Source organism: Ipomoea triloba, chromosome 6, assembly GCF_003576645.1.
Source record: "Ipomoea triloba cultivar NCNSP0323 chromosome 6, ASM357664v1".
In the NCBI taxonomy this organism is placed as follows: domain Eukaryota; kingdom Viridiplantae; phylum Streptophyta; class Magnoliopsida; order Solanales; family Convolvulaceae; genus Ipomoea; species Ipomoea triloba.
This window is the reverse complement of record NC_044921.1, coordinates 24225395-24246633: the sequence shown is the minus strand read 5'-3', so window position 1 is coordinate 24246633 and position 21239 is coordinate 24225395. Positions and strand designations below refer to the sequence as shown.

General features: G+C 36.0%; 3 protein-coding genes across 5 annotated transcripts; all 3 read left to right on the top strand.

Annotated features, from left to right (window-relative positions):
- Positions 1 to 3641: 3641 nt before the first annotated feature.
- On the top strand, positions 3642 to 9104 carry LOC116022115 (probable E3 ubiquitin-protein ligase RHG1A). Of its 3 annotated transcripts, XM_031262685.1 has the most exons (7): positions 3642 to 3844; positions 4021 to 4064; positions 5382 to 7268; positions 7442 to 7492; positions 8120 to 8218; positions 8307 to 8450; positions 8582 to 9104. In XM_031262685.1, exons 3-7 carry the CDS (start codon positions 5466 to 5468, stop codon positions 8711 to 8713), a joined length of 2229 nt encoding a protein of 742 aa, XP_031118545.1. In that variant the 5' UTR covers positions 3642 to 3844; positions 4021 to 4064; positions 5382 to 5465; the 3' UTR covers positions 8714 to 9104. The 3 variants fall into 3 exon arrangements, with proteins under 3 accessions (XP_031118545.1, XP_031118546.1, XP_031118544.1); XM_031262686.1 differs by lacking the exon at positions 4021 to 4064; XM_031262684.1 differs by having other exon boundaries at positions 3642 to 4064.
- A 1775-nt stretch (positions 9105 to 10879) lies between these two features.
- On the top strand, positions 10880 to 14267 carry LOC116022432 (transcription factor SPATULA-like). The gene is made up of 7 exons (XM_031263158.1): positions 10880 to 11328; positions 11598 to 11690; positions 11783 to 11848; positions 11943 to 12008; positions 13040 to 13348; positions 13422 to 13525; positions 13906 to 14267. Exons 1-6 carry the CDS (start codon positions 10984 to 10986, stop codon positions 13506 to 13508), a joined length of 966 nt encoding a protein of 321 aa, XP_031119018.1. The 5' UTR covers positions 10880 to 10983; the 3' UTR covers positions 13509 to 13525; positions 13906 to 14267.
- A 640-nt stretch (positions 14268 to 14907) lies between these two features.
- LOC116022431 (probable serine/threonine-protein kinase At1g01540) lies at positions 14908 to 18825 on the top strand. The gene is made up of 7 exons (XM_031263157.1): positions 14908 to 15981; positions 16348 to 16452; positions 16564 to 16686; positions 16792 to 16962; positions 17041 to 17170; positions 17257 to 17466; positions 18204 to 18825. Exons 1-7 carry the CDS (start codon positions 15389 to 15391, stop codon positions 18285 to 18287), a joined length of 1416 nt encoding a protein of 471 aa, XP_031119017.1. The 5' UTR covers positions 14908 to 15388; the 3' UTR covers positions 18288 to 18825.
- Positions 18826 to 21239: the final 2414 nt, after the last annotated feature.

Sequence of the window (21239 nt, the reverse complement as noted above, 5' to 3'; positions counted from 1 at the left end):
AATAGCTCTTTCGCACATTCAAGTTGGATGCCCGACCATTGAAATTTTTTTGACTAATTAAACAACTACGCATGTTACATTTAGACTGACTATTTAGATATTAAATCACGTAAATTATCTTATAGCCTCATATTCGTCACAAATTAATAATATACTAGACGACACAAATATTAAATAAAACATATAGCTCATGCAAAAATATAATTAAAAAACAAAGCAACAAATTTAAAAAACAATTAAGTTTTTTTTTTTCAAAAATATTTTAGAAATAATAATAATAATAATAATAATAATAATAATAATAATAATAATAATAATAATAATAATAATAATAATATGGTGGTGGGATTATCTATAGAGTTGTCTTGTAGTATTGGTCTATTTGAGTGGGGTAATGAGCATCTCATCTCTTCAAAATTGCACTTAAAGCCGCAGGACTAGATGAAGAATTTGTCAAATTTCCGTCCATCACAAGATAGGCTAAAAAAAAAAAAAAAAGAAGGCCCCTAAAATGGCAAATGAATTTGACATGATTATCTATTTAAAAATTATATTTTAATTATTATCAACATTCTTTCAGTTAAATTTAGCACATAATTTTTCTAATGTAATTTATATTTTCTGTGTTATTTGCAAGCTATTGTCTTCCTAGTGCGATTTATACTCATGTGTGATTCGTAAACTATTGCATAGAACTATAATTTATTTATACACGTTTAAATAATGAATGAGAAAAGTCTAAAACTATATTCATAGTCAAATTTGTACCTACAGGATTTTTTCAATCTAATCCACTAATTGCTACCATATAATTGTGGCTTTCTGGGACCCCATCTCTTCATCATTCACATAATCACATCATATATACATTTCATTTCTTTCTTTATTTAAATTCCCAATAATCATATTTTAAACAAAATTCTATATATTTTTCACAATAATTTGGTAGTTAATAATGTTGATCATATAATATATGAAATAAGAATATACAATTTTAGTATTAATTTAATTGCTTAGTTGTGATGAAATACAGTTTTAAATTGTATACTAAAAAAAAAAATTGTATACTCGAAGAGACGTGCTGATCATAAAATATATAAAATATAAACATTTGGAATGTTTATGGTAAAAAAATAACAAAAATAAATATTTATTTTATTTTTATCGAAACGGTAAAAAATAATTAATTTAAAGTAAACAATGAATTAAATTGATGCCATTATTTAAGTTTCTAAATTATTTATTTAAAAGTGTTGGTTATGAATTTACTAATAAGTCTATCATAGTAAATAAATAAATTTATTACTACTTCATCAAATACATTGAACGAACATATATTCTCAGATTTTTTAAAATTCGCATGTGCCTTTTTTCTTCCAGATATTTTTTTACCGTTCAAAAAACAAAACACCAATTGAATGTGTTTATCACTAATCATAAATAATTAAATAAATAGTTTCGCAAACTCATATAAATACGTTTATTCTCCCCCCCCCCACCCCCCCTAACAGGGCCCACAAATATGTTAAAAGCCAAGATTAAAAAATTCATGAATTATAATTTTTTTTTTAAAAGCCATTTATACTAGTCAATCTCAGTATCATCAATACAGACAGCCTGGTTAGGTTATGCCCAGGATAGACAGGACCCCAAAATTAAACTTTGCTGTAACCGCACATTCAAAATATTGTCAAAAATATCCTAAAAATATGATCGAATAAGTAAACATAATTTTCGTACTTAAGAATTACGAGTTCGATTATGATTAAAATTCTTTTGATCAAGTCCATTTTCTAAATTTTTTTAATGCGGTATAATTTGTAAGCTATTATACAATAGTGAGATTTACTCAGTGAAAAAAATGTAAAAAAGATTTTGGAAAAAAAAAATACAACAAAAAAAACAGAGGCATGTGAAACGATGAATGCAAATAGGGACAGGTGCTTGGCGTGAAGATGAAAACGAGAGAAAACCTAAGAGAGACGAAAAAGTAAAGATAAAGAAACCGGTTGGGCTAACCTCGGAACCATTTTTTACTCCAAAATTTTAATCCTCAAAATCCTATGCAAAATCCCAATTAACCCTACTAGTATGGACCCACACAAGACTTGTCTAGGTTTAATTTTCATTTCATATATTAAAAGAGGAGAAATATTATAAATTCTAAATATTTTTTCTCTCAAATCAAGTCATCATGATGTAACAACATCTAATTAGTAACTAAATTCTATTTTAAATAAATAGTTGAGCCATCCAATAAATGAAAGTCACATCAAAAGAGAAAATATGGGAGGTGAAATTTAGAAGGGAGAAAAATATTTTCCTTAAAAAAGAGAAACATGATTATTGTATCAAAAATAACAAAAAGTAATGATTTGATTGTGAATACGTGACTTTTTTTTACTTAACGGTCACCTGCTGAATAGGTATGATTACGATTTAATTTTATATAGCAAGTCACTGCTTATATACCAACGATTTAATTTTATATAGCAAGTCACTGCTAATATGCCAATTACGTGACATTCTTATTTTCTTAGACTCAACGGTAAAGTTAAATAAATAAGATTATGACTCAAATGCACATATTTTCACCAATTTAAGGATTTTTTTTCACTATTTATTCAAATTTGGGACTTATTTGATATTTTGTGTTGTATATATTAGAAAAAAAAATTACACTTTTCATCTCTAAGTTATAGGATACTTGTAGAATTCGTCCCAAAGTGTTGGTCATGCTTACTTTTCTTTCCTAAGTTATCATTTACGCTAAACTTTTCATCGCTTTACTAATAAAACATTATGGACGAAATTTGCAATTTTAGTATAACTCATGAATGAAAGATGAGCACGAAAAGACAAAAAGTGCAGGCCAATAAGAATTTAGGGACGAAAAGTGAGCATGACCAACACTCAGGGACGAATTATACAACCCCATTTGTTCATTTTGACACAAGCTTTTAGGCAAAAAAAAAAAAAAAAAAACTACAAGTTTTTATACAAATGGGGGAATGAGTTTTTAGAGATGTTTTTCTACTGCAAATATGAGTTTTTGGCAGAAAAAGGTGGGCCCCGCCCGATGAGGCGCAATTTTTGCGCGTAAATACCTTTTTTTTGTTTTATTTTTTTCTTTTTTTTTTTCATCCACTCAAATTTTCTCTTTCCTAATAACACATACAAAAAACTCTTCAAACAGCACATCAAAATTACAATTATTGAGGAAGACCTTATAACTTACGAAAAAATACAAAATTTTCACTATATTTTTGTGTACAAATCTATTTATCACTTTACTTGAAGGCATTTAATTTAGGTTGCTTGTATGGCATTGGGCATTGGGTATTTATTAAGCTATAGAGGAAAAAAGGAGGTGAGGGAGGGGACAAAGGAAGGCAGGCATTTGGTAAGCGGCCCAGGAACAGAACCAGAAACCAGGACAACATTATAACAACAACAACTCATTCTTTATTCATTCCTTTTACTCATTCATTCATTCAAATCCAATTTTTTTCCCCTTTTCACACTTGACAATTCATCTCCCACCCCCCTTCCCATTTTGGTTGCCCTATGGAAAATGATGCCGCAATTTTTATATATTTATTGCAATAAATTATGCATCTGATTTCAAGATTACTTTTTTTTTTTTTTAACCCACCAAGGTCAGGCCAGCCAGCCAGTCTAGGCCTTACCTTACCATACACCTCTCTCTTTTCTCTCTCTCTCTCTCTCAATGTGTTTTTATTTTCTCTCTTTTATTTCTTTCTTGATTTTCCCCACCCACCAATTCATCTCATTCTCATCTCATCTCCAAACCCCTCTTTCTCTCTTTCCCTTCTGTTAAGCGGTGAGTTTTGTATGTTTTTGTGTCTCTGTGTTCCGTGTCTCGCAAAGCAAAATGAACCCAATTCTCGAATTTCTGTGTTTGCATGTCTCTCTGTGTGTGTAGAGAGAAGGGGGAGGTGGGATTGAATGATTGGGTTTCCAAAGCTTGAATCTTTCTGACGTTTTTTGGCATTTCAGGTCTTGATGTTAGATCTGTTGTTTAATCTGTAGCTACTTTGCTGGTAAATTCTCAGATTCTTCTGCCCTTCTGTTTGTTGATCTTGTTTGAGACCCATCACTTTGTTTTTGTTTTTTCTTTTGGTACTTTTATGAAATATATTACTCCTTTTTTTCATTTTTAGTTTCTCCATTTCTGGGTTTCTTTTGGGTTTCCTTGAAACGAGTCAAGATTGAATTTTTGAACGAATTTCTTATAAAATTTTCTTCAAGTGCTTAACAAAAATCGAATTGACTTTAATCTGATGGATTGCTACAGAATGAACCTGTTCTTCTTTTGGGGATTTTTCCTTGATCTTTGAGCACTTTGGTTTTTAGCTGATTGTGTGATATAATGTGCTGGGAAGATTCTCTGTATTGAGTTTCAGGAGTTTTCCAATGTCTGATGGGTCTGAATACTGTCAATTGTGGATTGAATGAAAAACTGCTGTTTTTTTATTTTGGGAAAATATGTTTTTTTTTCCCCACTAAATTCTATTTTCAATAAATGATATGTAGGTCTCTATTTCTCTCTATTGGCAGGGATACATGTATATTTTTGTGCTATTGTATATCCATGTGTAGTTATGTTATCTGTATTTTATAGCTATATATGGATGTAACTTGCAAGTAACCACACATTTTTAGGGTACCTCTTTTTGGGAGAGGTGAGAGTAACTCTTATAAAATATTCTTTTCTGTTTTCTTATGTTAAATGTTGTGGGGTGGGGAAGGGTTTCAAATTTAAAATGAAATGTGTGAATCACCATTACCATTGTGTCTTTACTTAGATGTAAAGGTTGGAATGCTGTAAAGCTTTTGTTGCTTAAAGGTTGTGTGGGTGCTTAGTGTTTCTGCCTATCTGCTAAAGCTTCTTTATATAATGTTTGGTGGTAAGTGTTGATATTTGTATGGCACCAAGTTACTTTCAAGGCATTTGCGATGGCTATTGCATTAATTAATGTTGGAAGGTTTAGGTAAAGGTGCTATGATTCTATGAATATGATATATGGAGGTTTTTGGCTAAAATGGATGAGTTCATAACGAGCTTCATTCAGCGGTGGCATTTGTATAAGACTTATAGTAGGAATGCTTCTCTTAATGGTTTGTATGCAAATATTTGTCTTGATGCGCTTTTTATGCGGAGTAGTACTTAGGTTTTGCCGATAGGTTTGGTGGCAACTTGAAGGTTTCTGAAGTTCATATTTTTACCACTTTTCTTATCCAAATATTTGTGAATGAAAGATGAATTATATGTTTATATTTGATGTCTTCTTAGGAATCCGGTTCTGCCCTATGATTTCTGAAGGTGCCCTTTCTCATTTCTGTATTTATCATTTCAGGTCTGCTGAAGGACGGGGCTAGGCATTTGGCTTGTAGTGTAATATTCTGTGGAATTATTTCAAGATAAAATACGACTAGCCCTAATGCAAGGGCAAAGGAGTGCAATTGGTTCGTTACCGGAGACTTTAGACTTTACTCGTGGCCCTGCCACAGGTGATGGTTTAGATCAACCGGTATGCTGGAATAATTTGAGGAGCCCTGCTCAAAATCGGTTGCCAGATTACATTGTATCTCCTAACGATGCAAGTGTTGCATATATAACTCCTACGAGTCAAGAGAGGCAAAACATGATTGGATGGACCATAGGAGAAAGTAGCTCGAGTGTTGCTCAGAGTCAGGCGAGTGAAAATGAGCCGAAAACAGGACACAATTGGTCATCTTCAATAAGTGCTTGCCCTGGGCCGTCTTGCATCCCCGAGGAAAGGCGATTTGAGCCTTCCAATATTCTTTCGTTGAATAATGTTGACGTAAATCTAGGTAGCGGTCACACAGGTGGCAGGGTTTTGCCTATGCAAGGGTCGAGTTCTGGCACTTTGCCTCGTGACCTAAACAGAAGTTCGGGAATGGAGGAGGATGACACTGATGACGACGACGACGATGATGATGATGACTGTCAAGTGATGGAGTTTATCACTGCTTATGAGTCTGGAATTCCGGCTAACGAGCGAATCTCTTCTGGTGGTAGTTCCTCGGGTTCTTTAGGTGGTTCTTCCCGAACGGGAGGGTACTTGGCTGTGGGAAGTGATGGCAGGCCAGGCAGTTCAACCAATGGTCGGCGCTTATCATGTAAACGGAAAGCACTCGAAGGACATGCGGGACAATCTTCTGGAAGTGGAAGTTCGAGTTATTTTCAGCATCCCGAGAGCAGTGTTTGGAATACTGCAGCTACTCAACACAACATATTGAGCAGTTCTAATATTCCTTCCCCCGCACCAAATAATAGTGGTGTTAATTTGGCAGAGCAGATAAACCCGAGACTTGGACTGAGCATCGGAGATGCTGCTTCTGAAAGCCCCGTTGGTTTAACTGCTCCCCGTAATAATGCAGAAAGTTCACGTAGAAATTTCCGTTTGAGGATTAATGCCTCACACCAACACCAACACCAACACCAACAAGGTTCTGTACCTCGTAATTTGTTTTCAACAGAGACCGAACCTGGAAATGTTTCTGTTTCGTCGTCATATAGGAATTCATCAAGGCTACATTGCAACAATTCTATAGAATTTAGACCCACCGCTATTGCAGAGAGTTCTAATCCTCAAGGACAGCCTATAGTAGTGCACGTCCCTTCTCTGCGTCGGCATTCACAGACTAGGTGGAATGCAGCGTCTAGCTCGAGAAGCGGAAATCCTGCAAATTATCCCCTTTCTATGGACAGAGATTCAGCACAATTTGACGAATCAACTTCTAGGGCTTTTCCAAGAAATATATCACAACATCCTATGTTTACACCCGCTGATATTGGAAACCCTAGTCAAAATCCCACTAACTGGGGTTTAGCCAATGGAAATAATTGTGTAGCCGGAAACTTGGCGTCCACTTCCAGGAGTGGTCCCACTTCAGGGGCCCACTCATCGTCTCCTTCTTTGGTACCTAACCGTGCTCTTCCTCAATATCCTAGGCGGCTATCAGAATTTGTACGTAGATCTTTGCTGACTTCAGCTGGCGCTGATTCTGGTGGTCCGATTAACAATGGCCCTCAGCTGCGTGCTAGTTCATCTGCCGGCTCTCCGGAAATGGCTCTTCCCGGTAATCATGTGCACCGCCCTTCTAGTTCAAGGTCGGCAATGCTGTTGGAGAGACATCTCGATACTTCTTTCGCAATTCCTTATTCCTGGAGGACTTTGGCTGCTGCCGGGGAGGGAAGAAGTAGGCTAGTCTCTGAGGTATGTATTATTGTTATAGTTATTGCTATTAGCCTGCTAGAAGTAATGGTATTTTTCCTCGATTATCCACCTCTAGCATTTCACTTTTATATATAAGTAGATAACTTGTTGCATAAGTCCTATGACGGAAATGATTAGTCGTTACTAATGTATTTAATTTTTCCATTGAACAGATCCACAATGTTTTAGATCTTATGCGCCGTGGAGAGGGCTTGCGGATTGAGGTTAGTCTTATCATTACTCAAAGATAATGTTATCTCGTATATCTTGATATGGACTACACGCGAAATCCGAAAGAATGCATATTATGGACACTTGTTGCAAAAATCGCCCGCCTAGGCACTGCCTAGGCCAAGGCAAATTGCTCCCTAAGCGGCCGCTTAGCGCTAAACTCTGCCTACTGTGCCGAGTTAGCAGCCGACTAGGCCGAGTTAACTTGCCCAACTCGACGGAGTTAGCCGAGTTAACTCGGGCGAGTGGACCTTGTTAATTTTTTATTTTATATATATATATATATATATATATATATATATAAAATAAATATATGACATACACCCACACACATGCACTATTTTTTTTTTTCATAGGTCGCCCGCCTAGGCGCTACTGCGCTAGGCGCTAGTCTACCGCCTAGCACCTACTGCAACCATGATTATAGAACGAAACCCCTAAGTGGCATTCTTTGTTAAAATTGTCTCGCGTGTGCTTTTTATGCTTTGACCTAAAAATCCAAAACGTTGCAAACCGTATGTATTTGGTTGCAAGGTGAAGGAAGTCTTGGTACATCATAGTTATCGATTATCTTTATTGAATTCTGTGTTGTAAATCGATAGTTATTTGTGTTTGTCCAGGATGTTATGATTCTTGATCAGTCTGTCCTTTTTGGGATGCCCGACGCTCACGATCGGCACAGGGACATGCGGCTTGATGTTGATAACATGTCATATGAGGTGAGCGAGCAAACCGTCTCGTTTTTATACCCGAGTTTCCTATTTCATTTTTGCGTTGGCTGACATTCTTAGAACTTACTCTCTGCAGGAGTTGCTAGCGCTGGAAGAACGTATTGGAAATGTATGTACTGGTTTGAGTGAAGAAGCCATTTCGAGTCGTTTGAAACAACATAAATATGCATTCATGAAAGTAGAAAATCCCGAAGAAAGAGAACCATGCTGCGTGTGTCAGGTACTTATCCGTGTTTTCTCTTTTTATCTCGACATATCCATCGTTTCCCCCTAACACACAAACACACACACACACACACGTATATTTGACTCTCTTGCGGAAATTTATATATATACACACGTGTACTTCAGGAAGAATATAATGATGGAGAAGATCTCGGGACATTGGACTGTGGCCATGATTTTCATGCCGACTGCATTAAACAATGGCTTAAGCACAAGAATTTGTGCCCGATTTGTAAAACAGCTGGACTGGCTACCTGAGCCGGACATGCTCAAACTACAAGCCTGTCCATACTTCATTCTTTGATTCAAACGAATCAGTCTCGCCCTGCCGGATAAATTCTCTCCACAGAAGATGACGCCAGTTAACCGGGTTTCATTGTTTCAGTTGGAGTAATTTGATGGAAGAACAAAAAAGCCTATGTATTTTCTTTCAACTTCATTGTGGTCTCTCCTTGTCTAGAAAAAAACAGAAAGTGATCCAAAAATGGAAGATCACTTTTAGGTGTTAGCCATTCATTTAGTTATGAACCCCCCTCCCCCAAATTACTAGTTACCTTAAAAATTCACATTCTTTTCTCCCCTTTAAGGATTCAGATTTCTTGTTTTCATTGAATATTTATGGGTTTATTTGATCTCTGGTTGCTGATTATCTTATCTTGTTTCTCTGATTCTTGCATTTGTCTATGGAGTACTTTACAAAACCACAAGTATATCATAACATGCATCTCTCTTGTATATAGTATTGTTTTATTCTTTACCGTTTGAGCCGGTCAGTTATAGGTAATTTAGATTGGTTTGTCCTTTTGTGGTTCTTTATTGGTTAAGGTCACAATGTGAGTTTCATTTCAAGCACATCTTTGTGTAGTGATTGCGTGATTTTCTGTTTCATTTCAAGCACATCTTTGTGTAGTGATTGCGTGATTTTCTAGTGATTGCGTGATTTTCTGTAAATCAAAATTAAGCATTGTATATACCATTTCAGAGAACCTGTCTATTGGTATCAATATTTTTTGTTTTATGTACAAACATACAATAATGTATGTTATTTATGTTGTACTAAGTATCTAGAGCCATCAAAATGGGCTTAGCTTGTCCCACCTTGCGAAAAGGGCGGACGAGTTTTGATATTTCGGGCATGTAAGCCCGCTCCCGCCATATGGTGGGCTTCGACGGGCTGTGGGGTCTGTTTCGACATCTCTAGTATTTACACGCACTTCTTCCTACAACACTCATATTGCCAACCATATACATAATTATACAATGTATAGTTATATTTAGTAGTTTGAGGTGTGATACACTTTTGATGTAACTAGACATACACATAATTAGACATATTATGTATAGTTATATTTAGTAGTTTGAGATGTGATACACTGACTTTCAGTGTAATTAGACATATACATAATTAAACGTATTATATATAGTTATATTTAGTAGTTTGAAACGTAATGCTCTTTTGATGTAATTAGACATATTGACATATTGTGTATGATCGTGTGGTTGCATTGAATTGTTTTAAACTTCTACACACTTTTGATGAAATTAGAGAATTTTATGTGTCTTGGGCTTCCAAAGCTTTCAAAGTTGTCATTTGGCAGCTTTCTTAGTATTTTGTAATGTCCTTTACAAGCTTACAAAACACGTAAGCAACAAAAAAAATAAATAAAAATTATTTTACACAAAAGCATGTCATATCATCTTACAATTAGTAAAATTTACGGGACGAATATAGTCTTCATATCTCAAAAATAATGAAAAAGATTTGAATTAATGAGAGTGCTATTAAACTTTAAAATTAGATATGTCATACATAAAGAGAATTGCGTTGTAATATGATTAGTTCATTGTTGAAAGTTTGGAAGTCTACCTAAAAGCTATGGCGCGGCAAGGGAATAGGGGAGTAGGGAGCATCTTCAACACGCAACTTGCAATCCTCAACCAAACCTCGGGAATATCAAATTTGTTTATTAATCTGTTTTGCAGTTTTGGGGATAAGACTTTTTTGTATTTTCTCTTTCATTTTTTTCAAACCTTCCCAACAATTTACACATAGCCATCCCAACTTTTAATTTTCTTCAACGTCTCCCCCATACAGGCATCCTAATCAGTACAAACTTGTTGTTAACTTACTAAAAATATTAATTACTCTTTTTTAAGGTTTAGAGATGAATTTAGAGTTTATTCGTGTTTGATGGCTTAGTTATTATCTTCTAAATAGTTCAGTGATCTATTTGTACTCTTTCCTTTAAAAAAAAATCAAGTAAAGGGGTTTGGCAGGTATTTAAGAAAGTTGTGTGGCTTATATTGAATTAACAGAAAACTTGAGGGGCGATTGCAATTAATTCCGACAGAAACCAAATTACAATTAAGGCGGGAGATTACACTTCTAAACGGTTCTTAAAAGAGAGGGAAAAGAAAATGGAAGCAAAAACGCTATCATCTCCACGAAGCAAAAGAACAATTAAAATTTTGAGTATTTTTTCTTTGTAATATAAATATATAATTTCCTTTTCCGATGATTATCATCAATGGCGGATCCATACGGAACAGGCCATCACTCTCTCGAACCGGAGGATATGTCTTCGTTTCTCCAAAATCTTCTCCACGGCGCATCCACTTCAGCTGACGGAGACGACGGCGGGGGGCTGTTCCCTCGCCCGGCGACGGAGGCTACGGATTTCATGGGTCGGATGAGAGACGGAGCTTCTGCTCCTGCGATCGAGCCATCTCCGAGCCTGAATTTCTCCGATCCTTCTCTATTTTACGGAGTGCAAGTGAAAGGAAGTGCAGTCAATGCGTTCTCCTCGGCCGCAATTGGGGATTTCGATGCAACTGGATCTTCCAAGAGGATTGAGTTCGAGGATGATAACAAGGTAAAATTATTTAGACAATATTTCCATCAGTTAATTGGAAACAATTATGATGAATTTGACCAATACATTTTGTTTATTTTGCTTCGCTTATTTGTGCAAAATTGTTATTCTATGATGTTATTGGTTTCTTCATGAAGGACTTGGCCTTCTGTCCGGCCTTGATTATATAACATCTAAGATTTGCCCTGTACTTGCTAGAAGCCTAGAATGCTTAGTGGAAATATTAGTAGTTTCAATTAGTGGATGATTAATGAGTAAGACTTTCGCAGGGTTGTGAAACTTCAGATGCACCGAGTAATCGGGCTCAGCCGCGACCCTCGAAGAGGAGCAGATCAGCAGAGATTCATAATTTGTCTGAAAAGGTTTGTTTTAGCTTAAGTTTCTAATGTTTTTTTGTTTTGCATTTTTGAAAGATGTGAATTCTGGATTACATGTGATTAACTGGTTTGCACAGAGGAGAAGGAGCCGGATCAATGAGAAACTTAAAGCGTTACAGACCTTGATTCCAAATTCTAACAAAGTACGATTCAGGCTCACTTTATTTTTCAGAGCATTTTCCCATTTCAAAATGTTGCTTTCTTATTAGTCTTGAATGTGTTTGTTTTGTACGATAGACGGACAAGGCATCAATGCTGGATGAAGCCATTGAATATTTGAAACAGCTTCAACTGCAAGTGCAGGTATTGCTTCTGCTAGTTTTATTTTGTGATTCATTATGATTCATTGTCAGTGTGATGTACAAACAATTTGAATCCACAAGTAAATGAGTACAATGAATTTATTGAGGCCTTTGGGTTTATTGTGTGAGATGAGAAAAATAAATGCAATATTTGAAATAATATGAAGTGACAAGGTTCTGGTCTCAATTTCATTGTTATTACACAAATAATGTTTGCTTAATACGGAGTACTAATTAGGCATTTAGCATTCATTTTCCACCTGGGTGGATGGAGACTTGTGTGCAGGATCTACTATTTCTCTCTAGTAAATTGTCTAAATATGGATACTTTTGATTGAAAATATTGTTTCTTACCTTTTCTGCAATACACTTTGATAAATATGAAGGCTGTATTATAGTAGACTAGGTTTGCAGATGAAATAGATGGAGTTCTCACATTCTTGTATAGAGATTTTCTGCTCTGCTTTGTTCATTAGTTGCACTTGTTTGTTGGAACTTGTTATCACTTAAGCCACAACGATAGTAAAAGATGTGCTAGTTTATCTTCATGTATCCTTGGGTAATTGGTTATATGACGGTGGATAAATGAATTATTTGTGAGTAGAATTTGAACCTTTTACACATATCTTAAATTAACAAATAAAGAAATGGCATTAGGAGTACATGAATTGCTTGCAATGCTTATATCTTCTCCTTTAAGGGGTGTGGTTCTATTAGAGGCATAACAGATTGTCTCATAGAACACTATTTGCAGCACATATTTTCAATTGCTGAAATCTGTCCTTTCATCTCTTCTCTGTAATTCAAGTCAAATGTTTTCAGCCCTTTGCCAAGATGGAGAAAGGAATTAAACATTTTTGCACCGCTATGCTTTGTGTCATGTCAATCTGATTGCAAGCAGACAAAGTAATCATATTATCATTACTATGAATTTGATCATATATGGCAAAAACCATTTAGAGGGGTTTTAGTGCTTATTACGTAAAAAATACTAGTAATTGGAACATCTATAATATTATCTTTGAATTGCAGATGCTGACCATGCGGAATGGATTGAGCTTGTACCCGGGTTATTTCCAGGGATCCTTACCATCAGTCCAACTGCCTTCATCTGGGGGTGAATTTGACAAAGGAAATGCAATGCTGAACACAAGAGGATCAGCAACTACCTTTTCTGGAAACCAAGAAATGTTAGCTCAGACCAGCTTTCAGATTTCTAATCAAAATTCCACAGCCCATCAAACTATGGAAAATAACACTACTAATTCAGAGAACCCAATAGCTCTGGGAACATCAATTCAAAACCATTATGGACTTCTTAACCAGTTGGCATGTACGAAGGTAAAAACTAGTTGCAGATGTTAATCAACCGTCGTGTATGGAGACCAACTCTTATGTTTCATCTACACTGCAGGATCTGTGCAGGGACGATGCACTATCAAGATTGCATTTAGAGACGAGTTGCTCCGGGAACAATTCATCACCAGGCATCTCTTCTTAGTCAGCAAAGAAATACAGGTTGAATTTATTGGCAAAAATATTGAACATCTCTATTGTTTGTATGTATAATGACTTCCCACCAGCTCAAAGGATGCTGAGATATACTGAACCTATTTAGTCTAGACATGCCAAAACAAGCATCAACATGACTCCTGGAACTGGTGAACCTATGATGTTCCATAGTAACTGACAACCTTTATTTACTCCCAACTCCCAAGTTCTTTTGGTGCCATTCTTAGGCAAAAACCATGGTCTACTATTATTGGTGATACCATGCCATTTTTCCATACACCACTTGTTAAGTTTGCAAGAACGAGATCTTTGCAAAAATGAAAATTACAGCATGAAATGGAGATTTTACAACGTAGGTTTCTGTCTTTTTGATGATATGTTTGCAGTGTCGGCAGTGTCCTTTTGCTCCGTCTTCCAGAGTTCCATCCCCATACGGCCTCCCAACTCCTCGACAGGGATCCAGGAAATGCCCAACACTCTGGGGTACAAAAAACTTCTCATAATCCCCTCACCGTCAAAATAGTTAACACAATAAGTTATCTTATGACATAATTTGCTATTAATTATTTACTAATTGTCAAATACTCTGGCTGATGTTAACTATTCTTGCATCTTGATTTTCTGATTTTATAATTGTATTAGGCTTATTTGTTTATTAACTATTTTAAGTTGTTGGGATTAAGGTCGGGTGTTTTGAAATTAGAGTGTGGAACATGTTACCTTAATTGGAAATGTTTTCTCCAGACAATTCTTCTTCCATGATGGATAACTTAAGATTTGCTTTCCGCCGCAAGTTGAATGTTTGATTCTTGTCACAAACATTAGAGGTTTGAGTTCTTTGTGTACAAAAATGTATAATTTGAGGTTGAGTTTTTAAGTTAAATTGATTGTATTTATCCTTTATGGTCTTTGGGGTAGATTTATAAGGTCTAAAATATAATTTTTGACGAAAAAAATAAAAAACTTGAGTGATTAAAAAAAAAAGAGCAGCAAACCAATCAAAAATCCAAAATTATATTAGGGACTAAAGAAATAAAATGGAGAAAGCAAAGGTTGAAATCAGCATCATCAATCATCATCAGTTCCCAATAAAGCCAAATGGCTCACATAACTACTTTTGTGCAAAATCATGAACCATAAAACATTAAAACCCAACACGCAAATTCTTAGGATTCCTTAATTATTTAGACTATACTATAAAGTTCATAATTATCACTTAAATTCAATTGAGCTGCTAGCATTAAAAAATCCTTTCATTATCATCTTAATTCACTTCTATAAAATAGAAAAAAGTATATAAAAAAAAATATTAGGAGTACTAAAAGACTGTCTTTTTTTTTTTCAGTACCATTGTACAATCTTTATGCTCTAAAACTGTCTTTCTCAGACCAAAATTTGACCCTTTGCTCTTTTCTCAGGGGCTCTATACTGATCTAGAGATCAAGAAAATGATCTCATGAAATGAGGAGAATCTATTTTCAGTGATTCAGTAGGCCATCTCTGATTTCCATCTTCTTCCATGAGCCCAGCCATGTCTGCACAAATTTACTGTTACTAGTAGGATGAATTTTGTTTTATTATCTTAAAGTGTCATTATTGCTATTTGCTAGTTGTATTAAAGACTCTATTTTTCTTCCCAAAAGAATGATTATCCCAAAAATAAAAGTGAGGTTTCCACCATTTCTGCAAGCTCCATCATTACTAATTACAGGCTTACAGCTGCTATAACCCTCTACCTACTTTCGCCACTGACCCACTCTCCTTCTGGGGCATGCACACGGTACTGGGTTCTTTCACTTCTTTGTTCTTGTTTATATTTGTTCTTTGTAGGAGTGGCGGTGTTGTTCGTAGGTTTCGAGGTGATTAAGGATGTCGGGGTTTCTGAACGATGAGCTCTCGAAGAGGACGACTGTGTTCGGGTTGAGGCTATGGGTGGTGGTGGGTGTCTGCGTCGGAGCCGCAATCGTGCTGGTTTTGTTTTTCATCTCCCTGTGGTTAAGCTCCAAGAAAATCATGGCGTTTCTTCCTCACAAGAAACCCAAAATCCCCAACGTGTCCAAGGAAATCCAGGAGATCCGGGTCGACCCGTCTCAAAGCCCGAAGCTTTTGCGGGCCGCCATGCACGACCCGGTGCCGGAGCCCGAGGAGGAGAGCCGGAGCTCCGGTGGGGACCACAGGGAAAATGGGAAGGGTCATAGAATTTTGCATCCGGAGCGGGTCGGAGCGGGTAGCGGGTCAAGCCATGGGAGTGAGAAACCCAAATCCGGTGATCAGGCCATAGCTCTTGTACCCGAGGTGTCACATTTGGGGTGGGGCCACTGGTACACTCTTAGAGAGCTCGAAATATCCACAAATGGGTTTGCCGACGAGAATGTAATCGGAGAAGGTGGCTATGGCATTGTCTACCATGGTGTTCTTGAGGATAATACAAAAGTTGCTGTCAAGAATTTGCTCAACAACAGGTATCCTTAAACATGTTTTTTTTTTTTCCTGCAATATATATATATATATATATATATGCTCTGAATTGAAGCATGTGCTCCATCTCAACTAAAAGTCTAAATTGATAGCTGGATCAACACTCTGTATTTGTTTATATGCTTATGTAGATATGGTACTGGATGTGTTCATTCTTCTATATCAAGCATGCATTTATGCATGCCATATATTGCACTTGCAAAGAAATTTCCAAATTTTGGTGGTAATGAAGGGAAAATTGCAAATTGTAATGTAGCTTTTGTTTAATGGGTAAAATAATCAGAGGATTTTAGTTCATAAGCAGTTTCTTGAGCTATTTTCTGGGGTTCTTTATGTGATAATCTTTTCAGAGGACAAGCTGAGAGGGAGTTTAAGGTTGAGGTGGAAGCGATTGGGCGTGTCAGGCACAAGAATTTGGTCAGGTTGCTTGGTTACTGTGCAGAGGGAGCTCATAGGTACTTTGTAATCTAAACAGATGTGTTTGAGTGGGCATTCGAGTGTGTGTATTAGATTTTTAAATTGGATCAGGTTCGGGATTGTTGAATTTACCTTAATGGAGTTTCCAGGATGCTTGTGTACGAGTATGTGGACAATGGAAACTTAGAGCAGTGGCTGCACGGTGATGTAGGGCCGGAAAGCCCTCTGACATGGGAAATTCGAATGAATATTGTTCTTGGAATGGCGAAAGGGTATAATTCTAGCTGTTGAATGCTAACTTAACTTTTGCCACTAGTTAAGCCTCTGTTCTTCGGTTGCAATATATTGTAACAACTGAAGCTTGCTTCTGTTTGCAGGTTGACCTATCTGCACGATGGACTTGAGCCCAAGGTTGTTCATCGTGACATTAAAACGAGCAACATTTTACTTGATAGGCAGTGGAATCCAAAAGTATCCGACTTTGGGTTGGCCAAACTCTTGGGCTCTGACAGGAGTTACATCACCACTCGTGTTATGGGAACATTTGGGTTAGTAAACCAAAGTACAATTCCGGTATTTTGACTATTTTCCCTTTTTGGTAATTACTTGAAATGCTTGTTATGCAGCTATGTTGCTCCAGAATATGCTAGTACTGGCATGCTAAACGAGAGGAGTGATGTATATAGTTTCGGAATTCTTCTTATGGAGATAATTACCGGGAGGAACCCAGTGGACTACAGCCGCCCTCCGGGAGAGGTTTGTTGTCATTCATAAAATTGTTCATAAAGATGATTTATTAGATTTCCTCACAATTATGTTATTCCGTAAACTCTAATTCTTAGGTGAACCTAGTTGATTGGCTTAAAACTATGGTTTCGAACCGCAATGCTGAAGGAGTTGTGGATCCCAAGTTGCCCGAGAAACCTTCTTCAAGGGCATTGAAACGTATCCTTTTGGTTGCTTTACGTTGTGTAGATCCAAACGCTCAGAAGAGGCCCAAGATGGGGCATGTACTACACATGCTTGAAGCCGACGAATTTCCTTTCCGAGATGTAAGTATGATTGTTCCGACTTTTACTCTATAGTATATCATCTTGCTACCATAGTATGAATATCACATCCTTTACAAAAGGGTATACTAATACCGTTAGAGTAAATTGCTATATCGTTGAAAACTTTTTTATTTATTTATTTGTACATTGTTTTATGTGCACATGTATATTTCTCTTGAAGCATCAAGTTCATGATCAAATTTCATTGCTGTGACCTCGTTTGATACATAATGTATTAAAGCGTTCTGTCTTTTTTCTTTCATGACAATTCATTGCATTTCCCTACCCCCAAACTTCCACAGTATCGAGCATAATTATTCTTCATACCAATTGCCCAACATGTAATGAGCAACTTTAATGAGTATAGCTGAGTTGTTACTTTTATGGAAAATGGAGCACATGGACTTACAAAATTTTGTCTTAAGATGTAGGCTACTTTATGTAAAGATGTGACACTTTAATATTTCCTCTAGGTCTTTCTATATCGCTCCCCTGGCGCATTCATGAAAGTTAATTTGATTACCTTATACACTCTTGAATAGTTGAATGGATATTTTTAGTTAGTGGAGAAATGCTTCATTGCTTCCTTTTTTTTTTTTGAGTACTACTAACTCTGTTACAATGTAGTATCTGTTCATAACTACTTTCTCAGCCTACTGAAGCACAAAGAGTCAATATCGCGTCCACTGATGCTTCATTTCTTCCTTGTTTTAATGCACATACGGTTTTCATTTCAGGACCGAAGAGCTGGAAGGGATCACCCGCGTTCTCATCGTGAGGATGCAGAAGGGGCGATGGAGAAGCCCGTTACTGAATCATGAGAAGCCCGTTATCATGCTGAAACAGAGTGCTCTCGTTTCTTCTGCCACTCGAGGTGTTATCAATCTCTAGGTTTGGCGAGTGTAAATATCGTTCGATTTCACACTTCCACTTAGAGTTAGATCTACGCTCATTTTAAGTTGTGTATGGCATTAGAACCTGGCAATTTGTTTGGCAATGATTAATGATTAAGAGCTATATATGTGGTTTCTGCCTTTCTGGTTACAAGGCATGGAGTTTACTGCAATGGGTCCTATATACTAACTTAAGGCACTGTAAGCCATGCAGAAAGACAGGGACAAGAGAAACATTGACAACTAGAGGTGGGCATGCCTGCCTTGGGCTTCTTCTATTCATTTTGTTCCCTTCTGATTTTTTTTGGGTTTTCATCCTTGTAATGAGTACAAGATACAATGTATGTATGTGTGCCCGAGAGGAGTGATTGAGTAGGTTATTACATTATTCTTGTATCAGAAGGTCACAAATTTTGATTTTTGCTAATACTTTCTTGGTCGAATTAATTGCATAGTTTTTTTTTAATATGATTTATTTTTTCAGTGTGATATGCGAGTTATTACATAATAATATAATTTATCAGTACATACATTCAGGTAGTGCGCAGCATGTTTCTCTCTTCACACAAACAAAAGATACAAGGTATGTGGTGCATTTCCCAAATAAAAGGAGTGCTTCAAAAGCCATTTAAGGAATATTAGTGTATTTGACCCAAATCTCAAATAATTATTCTTTAGTTTTTTGTTTCATATGGAACATTAAAATTGATAAAATATATTGGAGTCCATAACAATAGACGGGCAATTATTATACCATGGATACAAAAACATTGTAATTTCAGTTAACACATTATCTACATATAATTAACAGTATTTTACATTTAAATAAATAACGTGATAATTAATGACACATAATATGATAACTACATGTACAGATGTCAACTACACGTACAAAATGTGTCAACTACAGATACAGAATCTGAAAATTATTTTTAGACCAGATCTACCAAGGTAGACACTGATCCATGGTATAATTTGTCATAGATAGGAGACATGGAAAATGGGCCGCATTATAAGTCTATTCTACTTCACAGGCTAAAAGGCAGCCCAATTCGAAAGCAGTGATATAAAATAATCAGTGTACTATGGGCTGTATTAATTTGAAGCAGGCTTTTTTGTTATGGGCCGAGCATTGATATACACAGCCCATAACATTCACAATTGCCCTCGTGAACCCGCCGCAGAGGCTCCTTTGACCTTTGTTGCGCTGCCTAAAGGGGATTGCAAGTTGGCAAAGCAAATAAATGACTCATCCCCACAGCATTCAGGAAACAATTGGATTCCATTCCACCAATAAATATCCTAGTAATTCAAAGACACTCTTATAACAGTCATACTTAATTGTAAATTTGATTTATATTCAAATCACATTTAATTTACATTTTATCACCTCTAATAACATAAAAAATTAACTCAATGGGTAGCTCAGTGACAAATGAGCTTTCTTTGTGGATAAGAATTTTGGGAGTACTCCAGAGTAAAATTTGAATCATGGAGTGAGGACAATAATATGACAAATTATTTTGTGAACTTGGATTCACCTTGCAAGGTGAATCTAATTTTAAAATACACCATTTATATATTAAATGTTCACAATTTACATACTGCAAGTGGACCGAGTACACGCTAGGTATTGCAATAATACCTACTCAAAGTTGTCATTTTTGGGGTAGGAATAGTGAATTTGGTGTACGCGCCGGTGAGTATTCGAATTCGAATTCGTTTAGTGTTCGAATCCTAAATTCCGATTCGTATTCGATTCGACCAATTTATTCGAATATATTCGATTCGATTCGAATATTCGAATTCGAAATGACTATCTTATTTTTTTTCTAAATTTTTTAATAAATTAAGATAAAATATAACAAAAATTATCGCGGCCGTGAAGATTGTTGCCTTCGCCGAACACAGTGGCCGTGAGGAGTTTGTAATAAATTATAAATTAATTTTTTATTAAGTAATTTTATTTTATTAGTATATAAATTGTGCCAACTTATACAAATAACAAATATTTTATCATAATTTGTATTTAATTTTTATGTATTCTAAAATATGTTATGAAATATATTATATATGGAATGTTTTAACATATTGTTTAATATTGTTTATTTATTTTAATCTTATCCGTTTATTAAATATTGTAAATAAAAAAAATACTTTTCTTTTATATTATATAACAATGGATGCTAGGAATTGTATCACCATAGTTTAATGCACAATTGTAGTACGAATATGAATTCTATTTCCATATTTTAATATTTTTTTATTATTTTAATTGTTTTAATGTACAATAATAATGAATCAGAAACATTATCACAATATAAAGGCACCTCAGCAAATTTTACCCTTTTCAAGGTTTTTGTAACTGGAGGACCTTGAAGAACATCCTCCTTATGGTCCGGATTGCCCGGAATCTCGGGCTGTGGCTTCGAATATTCGGTAGATTATAAAAAAAATCTATGAAAAGAATGTAGCTTTACCGTCACACCACATGATTGAAGACCGACCAGGCTCATTTCTGTCCACCAAGACCTTATTCTTGGGCGATGCGCAGATCTTGGAAGCGGCGGAAATCGTCGGGGACATGAAATTCTTGGAGCCCTTCGCCGGTGACCGGAGTTTCGCCGCTCTTTCGTTCTCTTTCTCAGCGAAATCCTGCTCTTTCACCGGAAAACCCCTCCTTACAGAATCTGAAAAATACCCAAATTCAAATAAAATCAAGAAACACTAATTTGGAGTCCATAGCAACATTAGCAATCATCATTGTGGTCTACACAGTTGTATTCAATGAAAGTTTCAAGGAAAGTATATTATTCGTGTATTGAATATACATTATATTATATAACGTACATTTAGTATACGAATAATATATTTTTAGTA

Coding starts and splice junctions, on each gene's coding strand:
- LOC116022115 (XM_031262686.1), top strand. CDS start 5,466: ATGCAAGGGCAAAGGAGTGCAATTGGTTCGTTACCGGAGACTTTAGAC. Junction 7,493..8,119: donor GAGAGGGCTTGCGGATTGAG/GTTAGTCTTATC, acceptor GTGTTTGTCCAG/GATGTTATGATTCTTGATCA. Junction 8,219..8,306: donor TTGATAACATGTCATATGAG/GTGAGCGAGCAA, acceptor TACTCTCTGCAG/GAGTTGCTAGCGCTGGAAGA.
- LOC116022432 (XM_031263158.1), top strand. CDS start 10,984: ATGGCGGATCCATACGGAACAGGCCATCACTCTCTCGAACCGGAGGAT. Junction 11,329..11,597: donor AGTTCGAGGATGATAACAAG/GTAAAATTATTT, acceptor AGACTTTCGCAG/GGTTGTGAAACTTCAGATGC. Junction 13,349..13,421: donor ACCAGTTGGCATGTACGAAG/GTAAAAACTAGT, acceptor TCTACACTGCAG/GATCTGTGCAGGGACGATGC.
- LOC116022431 (XM_031263157.1), top strand. CDS start 15,389: ATGTCGGGGTTTCTGAACGATGAGCTCTCGAAGAGGACGACTGTGTTC. Junction 16,453..16,563: donor TGTGCAGAGGGAGCTCATAG/GTACTTTGTAAT, acceptor TGGAGTTTCCAG/GATGCTTGTGTACGAGTATG. Junction 17,467..18,203: donor ACGAATTTCCTTTCCGAGAT/GTAAGTATGATT, acceptor TTTTCATTTCAG/GACCGAAGAGCTGGAAGGGA.